Below are 8,350 nucleotides of genomic sequence, written 5' to 3'. Positions count from 1 at the left end.
TGCTTTTATTTTAGTAGTCCTTGTCCACAGGTACACATCTGTGAGGCTGCTGCAATTCTGAAAGGAAAAGAGCTGTGCAAAACTGATGCATAGGAGAAAAGAAATGTCAACAGTTTAACTGTCAGGTAGGCACGTCAGGTTCCTGCAAAAGTCTGGTCAGGCAGATGCGGAACCTGGGAGTAGGTACAGAACTAACCAGGCTGTCAAGACTGGCTGGCCCCTTCAAGGCTTGGTGAGCTGTCCAAACAGAGTCTGAATGGGTGTAGCAACTCCATCATCTACTTGGTCCTTGTCGTGAAGTGGATGGCTTCAGATGAAATTCGGTGAGTGGAGGTGAAATGTCAGGAATCTGCTTCTGGGCAGATGGAGGTCTGGCCTGAGTTCCAGTGGTTGTCAGCAGCAGGAATGCAGGTGGTCTGACCAGTTCTAATTGGGACCTGGAAAATGGCTGGAACTCAAAACACAGTTCAGATTAGGATAAGTGCCTGAGGCCAAAGTGAGTTCCAGAGCTAGGTCCAGGCCCAACTCCCGGCAGGTAACTGGAACAAAGACAAGTCCTAAAGGGAAGGATGGAGCAAACAGACTGGCAGGGAAGAGGATGGCGAAGGCAATGCAAAGGGAGACGTCGGAGGAGGCAGCAGGAACAGCGGGTGGGGGTGGGAAGGAGAAGGAGTGAAGGCCCCCACCTCTAGGCCTAAGGGTGCTCCGGCCTAGTGACCATCCTCCTGTTCGTTGTCGTTGTCATCATCATCGTCTTCTTCTTCGTCGTCGGAACCCCAGCCAAAATACTGCTTCATCTCATCAACAAAGGCCCGATAATCACCAAGGATGTAGCTATCTGACTCGATGTACGGCATCACCCACTCCTCGGCTTCCCCAGAGAGGAGACTGATCAAGAATGCCACTTTCATGGCATCGTTGCAGAAGTGCTCCTCATTCACAAGCATGTAAGACATGGTCTGCACGATAAACTCGGGGAGCCGGCCGCTCTCGCCGCTAAACCGTGAGGGGTAGGGCACCGGACAGCTTGGTGGACGTACCTGGCGCAGCAGCCTGGCCCGCTCACACACCAACAGTCGTAGCTGCTTCAGAAGCTGGTGGTTCTCGATGCAGAGGGCTTGGTGCCTGTCCAGAAGCGCGTGCAGCAGAGACAGCAGCTCTTCCACCATGGCTAACGGCTTGGACGGGCTCCGGCTCGGGCTCGGATCGGCTCCACGGAGCAGCACAGAGAGTCTGAGCAGGAAGTGCGTGGCCTTAGAGGAGTGCGGACCCTGGGCAATAAATGCAGGGGTCCCAGCCAGTGGCAAAAGCTCCACCCACAAGGTCACTTTAGAAACCTGCGCGCTAGCGCAGTGCGGTGAGGAAGGTGTGGCTGGAAAGGGTGCGGGATGGCGTGGGGGCGTGGTCGGGGTGGGACTAGTGGCTAGAGTGGAGGTGGCTGAGGATCAGGAAGGCGTGACCCAGGGAGCCTCGCCGCCGGCTCCCGCCAGTTCTTGCACCTGGAAGAAGGAAGGCTGAGGGAGCAAAGCTTGCCACAGTGGAGGACAGGTGGTCAACCCTCAGGGCAGATCTGCTCCAGCTGAAACTTTTCTCCAGTCAGCCTGTTTATCCAAAAGTGTTCCTTTGTGAGCCTGTGGTCATCAGATTCTTTAAAGTGATCCTTTCTTAACATAACACATTTTTTTCTTTTTATTGGGTATTTTATTTATTTACATTTCTAATGTTATCCCCTTCTGCGCCCCTCCAAAAAAAAAAAAACAAAAAAACTATCCCACCCCCCATCCCCCTGCTTCTGTGATGGTGTTCCCCCCACCCACCTACTTACCCTCTCCTGCCTCCTGGCCTTCGAATTATCCTACATTGGGGCATCTAGCCTTCACAGGATCAAGAGCTTCTCTTCTCATTGATGCCCTACAAGGCCATCCTCTGCTACCTCTGCCGCTGGAGCCATGGGTCCCTCCATGTGTACTCCTTGGTTGGTGGTTTAGTCCCTGGGAGCTGGGGGGGAGGGGCGAGTCTAGTTGGTTAACACATTCCCTTGCTTATTTAAATCTCACTCAGAGAAATAACACTGACTCTGAGGGTCATGGTGCAGGAGGTCGTTTGGGTTCTGAGTTTAAAAGACTCACAGGAGTACTGTCTTTCATTGAATAAATAACACTCAGCAAAAGACTTCTCTTTGAGAAGCAATTTTATTAAAAAGTTTTGCAAACATCAACTAAAAAGCAAGCACAGGCTGGACCTACGCCTCCCTGCACATACATGGCAGACATGAGGCTTGGTCTTCTTGGGGGTTCCCCAACAACTCTAGCAAGGGCTGCCCATGTGTCTGCTGCTTGCCTACCTGAAGACCCAGTTACCCTAAATAGTCTGTCTTGTCTGTCCTCATTTGGAGAAGGTGCAATTTGGGGTGTGTGTGTGTGTGTGAGGAGGATGTTATTTTGTGAGAATTTTTATTCTCAAAAGAGAAGGGACAGGTGGAATGGGGAAAGGACCTACAAGAGGGGACACTGGGAAGAGAGGAGAGGGTTGATATTGGGAAGTAAAATGAAAAAAAATAAATTTAATAAAAAATAAAAGAGAATGTCCCTCCCCAAAAAAGATTTGCAAAAATGTATACAGGGTGCCCACTTGTAAACCTCCTATCTTTGATTCTTTTCATGTCCTATTTATTAGTGCCTTTGTTCCTGAGTAGTTAACTACCACAAGCACTGTAAAATAATTCTGTCTGCCTATTTTGAACATGATTAGGTGTTGACAGCTAAGTTTCATTCTGGATCCTTGAGGCGATACAAATTGGCCCTGGTTTAAAAATACATCTCCAAATTCAATCAGTTCCGGGCCTATCGGCTACCGGATCCCAGCCTTCCTTGCAGAGTCTGATATATCTAATCCCTTAGCTGCCAGCCTTCCTCTTTTGTAGTATGTACTCTCTCTCTCTACAATAACTAGCCCAGAACACTTTAAAAGGTGAGTTAGACACTATCACTCCCCTGTTCAAGGCCCTCCAGTAGTTTTTCCCTCTCTGCTTCTCCCAGTAAAAAGCAAACTCTTGGTCATAACTTACAAGGTCCTGCTTCTCCTTGCTTTCTTCACCTGGCCTCCTGTTAGGTTCTATTGCTGCCCTGCATCCTGATCGCCACACATATCAAGTAGTGCTCCCCCCCTTAGAGCCTCTGCCCTGCTACCCATCCTCTTTCTCCTTTAGCAGCCTAAATCATTTTTAGACTGCTTTGAGAAAGGGCTTCCCAACTATCTCATCTATATGTGAATTGTCTTCTCTATCAGCAATGTATAGCTCCCACCCTATTTAATTATCTATTTACTATACATCATATTAAATGTCAACACTATCATCTGCCTCCACTTTCAAGTGTAAGACAATGCAGCAGAGGGGCTTGGCTTTGCCAGCTTCTCTGTTCCTAGTGCCTGCAAACACACCTGCCTAGAGGAGGAGCTCCCCAGACATCTGGCAAAGGGAAGGATTTTGAGAGACAGGGGTTGAGATAATAATTAAAAGAGGTGGCTGCACAGTATGTCCAAAAATATTTTCCAATTGTTTACTATGCTTCGACCATACAAAAAAAATCTTTGAAAAATAATGGCTGATGAAATAAAAATGGCAAAGTGTCTTTGAAAGCAGCCTTTTTAGTTATTCCTTTAAAATAGAGAGAACAGACATCCATGGGAATGAGAGGCTAGTAAGGAAGAGAGAACCAGAACCAGAACCCAAGTACAGATAAAGGAAGGCTCACAGTGGTGAAAAAGAAATCAAGGAGGGAAAGGGAATGTGGAGGGATTATGAGTCCTTGTCTTCTCCTGTGCTATTAATGCTCCCACTAGAAAAGAAGCTCCTTTAAGTGGGATGGAAAGACTGGGGAGAGGGGAGAGTACAGGTGAGAATACACAAGGAAGCCTAGTAGAAACCAGTTACTTTGTAAACTAAATAATAAAAAATAATATATAAAAATGGAATTATGGATAGACAGTGCTACTCCTTGAAAACAAGGAATATTAAATGAAAATCTCAGTGCCAGGCATGGGATACCACCTTAACAGTTATTGGTCAAGGAGGCCGCAGAGGCACAGAAAACAATACAGGTTAATGCAACTGCTCTTGATTGCCCATCATAACTAGATGGTAAAAGGCAGTAGCTGAAGACACCACAGAGTTTAGATGCAAGGCATACAGAAAACAACCTCAAACTGACCAGAAAACAATCTCTGTGCTGTCTATAGGTCTCTCAACAAAATTAGAACATTTTGGAGTCCAAGAGTAGCTTTGTCCTCTTCCTGCAAATACAGGATGAGCAAAGCAGACAAAACAGATACCAGCAATCTCTCTGTGGAACCCTTTGATCCTAGAAAGCAGGAGATGGTCTGTTAAAAAACACCAAGAGCTGAGCAGTGATTTTGTAAAGGAGTGTATCCAACTTTTCAGTTAGAAGAGACAGGAGCTTAAGTATGGCTAACAGAGAGCAGTGGGGAAGCAAATTCAAAATCGGTACCAGTGGACAACATACATACAATTTAGAATTTTTTGGTTAGTTAACCAGCATTTGGGTGAAATATGTCTCACATACCATTGTCAAAACCCATCAGACTTCCTGTCACCATTCACCCTGTTCACGGATGCAGGTAGACTTCCTCATTCTCTTTGTCCCGATTAATTTGCCTGTAAATGTCCCTTTAGATCTGTGTAAAGGTGTCAAAGGCAAAAACAGGTAGTCCCTATGACTCTTCTCAGGCTCATTAACTTCATTATGGTGGTTTGGATTATACCATGTGTCAAAAACACAGGCCTAAGGGCAATGGATGCATAACTTCTTGCTATGTCCACCTTCCCATGCTCCAAGTTCTGTCTCAGTATATACCTACCAGCCAGATTGTCATATTTCTTGAAATAAACATGAAAAAGATATGTCTTCTTCTTTTGGTTACCAGAGAGGTAGAAATAGCACACAGGTATTAAGATATGCCTCTCCGAATAAAAATTAGCTTTGGAGAAGATTTTATTTGAAATTTCATGTATTTTTTACACAAGCATGTGCTTGTACATTGTTGGGGAAGCAAAATGTGTAGAGGTCAGAGAGCGAGACTTTCAGAAGTCCATTTGTAAGACAATGATCATGGCTACTATCTCATCATCTTAACTGAGCATACCCAAGGACTACTTTATCTAGAAGGTAAATCTAAAAGACTTAAGAACCTCTTGAGACAAAACTAAAAAAAGGAAAAGAGAAGAAAACAGGAATAAGGAAGTGTCTTTCACCCTCGCTGCTTAACAAAGTGCTAAGAAACAGTGTGGAACTTCTTTAAAAGTACTAAATTAATAAACTCTATAATTGAATAAATTTTAGTAAATAATGGTGTATGTTAACTGGAAACTTTATAAATATATCCTTGTCCCACCCCCAAATAACTGGTTTAGCAGAGTTGTTGAAAATTACAAATCAATCTCTCCCACCCTCCCCTTCCTTCTCTTCTTCCCTCTCCCCAGCTCTTTGTCTTCACCTTCCCTCCATCCTTCATTTCCTACATCCTTCCATCTTTTTGTTGTTGTTTTTTTTCTGAGACAGGGTTTCTCTGTGTAGCCCTGGCTGTCTTGGAACTCACTCTGTAGACCAGTCTGGCCTCGAACTCAGAAATCCACCTGCCTCTCCCTCCCAGAATGCTGGGATTACAGGCGTGAAGAGAAACACTTTTATTTTATGTTATTTTATCTTTATTTTTTATTTAATCATTTTTTATAGATAGACCAGAGATTATTCCCCTCCTGGTCCACCCTCTGACTTTTCCACAACACATACCTCCTCCACACCTCTGCCCCTCTCCCCTCCCCCTCCCCTCCCCCTGTCTAGCAAGAGAGCAAGAGTATGTCCCCACCCCCACAACCACACTCCATCAGACCTCCTACCTCAGGAGGTTGCCTGTTTCCATTCTTTCTGCTGGCCCTCAGGGCTTCAGTCCTGTTCCTGCTAACCAATACCTGATCATGTTCTCCTCTTCCTGGAACACGGAGAAAATATTTTTATAAGAAGAACTCTGAATTCAATTCCTGTTCATTAACTATGCAGATTGAGCTATACTATTTTGTTCTTCAGTTGCCTTATGAACAAGTGTGTCCAGTAACAGAACCTCCATCACAATAATACAGGAAGAGGAAGACATTGTCTGGAGAACTGCAAAATACCATGTGTACTAACATCATTATTTACTAGAATATTAAGATTCACAGGACTTGCAGCCACAATATTAATACCAACATTTAAATTTTATTATGCAGTTATTTCACCTCCCTTATTTAACATAGTAAGAAGAGAAAGAAATCAATAAATTCAGTGATAAACCTCAAAACTTATTCTGTACAAAGACCTGGCAGAAAACATGGCAATCCTGAAGACTAGAGTTGCATCAGGCTTGCTATCAGCTGAAGAAGACTACAAATTCTTAATTCCTTTGCCTCTGCCTCCTGAAATTTGGTGTTGTTTCTGTTTGCTACCATGCCTAGCTACCCAAAAGAGTTTTAGAGTTGCTAGACTGCAGTTTTATGACAAGATTGAAAAATTGTTACAGACTACTGTAATAGTTATTCCTGGTTGTTAACTTGACTATATCTGGAATGAACTAAAATCCAGAATTGGAGGGCTCACCTGTGATCCAGATCTTGAGTCTGGGAGACACAAGTTTCTAATGTGGATCTTAGCATGGAAATCTTGAGACATAGTGGCTATGAAATACTTAGGTTCAGGCACGATAGAACATGCCTTTAATCCCAGGAGACTAAGGCAAGGAGGTCTCTAAGTTCATAGTCAGACTGAGACAAAACAAGTCCCAGATCCAGACATGGTGGTACACACCTTTAATCTGGGCCACAACTTCTGCAAGAGACCTACATAAGGACAGTGGAAAAAGGAAGATTCACGACTGTTTGCATTTATTTGCCATTACATCTGTAGGAACCTACTTCTGCAGAAGACCTGCTGAAACAATAAGCCTTGTGGGACTGAGCAACTATTAGATCATTGGGCTTCCCATTTACAGCTGACCATTGTTGGGGGTTAGACTACAGACTGTAAGTTATCACGACAAATTCCCTTACTATATAGAGACCATCCATAAATTCTGTGACTCTAGAGAACCATCACTAATACAACCTCAAAGAGTGTACAGGCTTCTTTAATAATTATATTACTCAGCTTATGATCTGATCAGCTTGTGATTTAATAAAATAATTACTCAGCTTGTGATCTGAGTAGAGGTACCCTATACTGGTGGGACTGGACGTTTGTGAGTGGGGGCAGGTAGAGGGGAGAAGAGGATGAGAAGGGAAGGAGAAAGCTCTGAGGAAGAGAAGGAGAATCCACAATGGACCAGAACTGTGTGGCCAGGAGAAACTGCAAGTAGCAAGAGGTCTTATAGTAGGGGAATAAGTTAGTATAATGTTGACCTGCCCAATCTAGGCACATAGTTTATAATCTCCAGAAACAGTTGTTAAAGGAGCCCTGATTACCTTTTGTGGGGAACCATTTACAGAAATAAAGATGTTATGCTTAGAAATGTAAATTGATATTGATATTGATTTTTTACTCTGGAGCTACTGTAAAGTCTTAGAAAAAATGACCCTCATACCTTATCGCATTAGTTAGACAAATATTAAATTCACATCAGTTATCGACCTAACATGAAATTTAAAACTATGAAGTATCTAACTATAAAAGAAGGCAATTAATATTTGAATATCATAAAACTATTTTCTTACTTCAAGAACAGGATTAAGTAAATGAACAGATAAACCACTCACTGTATGCATCACATATGCATGTATGCAGACACACACAAAGGGCCAATATATCTAAAATAAGTAATATAATTGAACCATCAAACCATAATAAACATGAAAACACATTGCCAAGTAGAAGATGTGCATTTGCTAAAATCAAGAAGAAAATATGTGAGAGTAATAGTCCCAACCACATGACATTCAAGAGAAAAGGCAATAGACATGGTGAAAAGATAATTGCTAGATGCTAGTGTCATTAATGAAAAAATAGTTGGAACACAAAGGACATTTAGGACACAGAAACTATTCTTTATAACACTGTAATGACACCTTATTGAAATTACAGCTAAATTTCTAATTTTAGCAGTATTTCACTTAGAGCGAACTTTCATAAACATCAGGTACACTATTTGTCCAAATCATATATGCTACAGATTTCAGTTACCATGGATTCTATCTCCTATCCATGGCATTGATACATTCAAGTCTTAATCCCATATCTAAAATGTGACCTTATTTGGAAATAGGGTCTTTATAACTGTTATCTAGTTAAAATCAAGCCATTTT

General features: G+C 42.9%; 1 protein-coding gene across 1 annotated transcript; it reads right to left on the bottom strand.

The window, feature by feature from the left end:
• Window positions 1-710: 710 nt before the first annotated feature.
• On the bottom strand, window positions 711-1,169 carry Ldoc1 (LDOC1 regulator of NFKB signaling). The gene has a single exon (XM_052171833.1). It carries the CDS (start codon window positions 1,167-1,169, stop codon window positions 711-713), a length of 459 nt encoding a protein of 152 aa, XP_052027793.1.
• Window positions 1,170-8,350: the final 7,181 nt, after the last annotated feature.

Source organism: Apodemus sylvaticus, chromosome X (assembly GCF_947179515.1).
Source record: "Apodemus sylvaticus chromosome X, mApoSyl1.1, whole genome shotgun sequence".
Taxonomy (NCBI): domain Eukaryota; kingdom Metazoa; phylum Chordata; class Mammalia; order Rodentia; family Muridae; genus Apodemus; species Apodemus sylvaticus.
This window is presented reverse-complemented; position numbering and strand designations above follow the sequence as displayed.

What these genes read in the sequence shown, in the direction of transcription:
- Ldoc1 (XM_052171833.1), bottom strand. Translation starts at nt 1,169, where the DNA reads ATGGTGGAAGAGCTGCTGTCTCTGCTGCACGCGCTTCTGGACAGGCAC.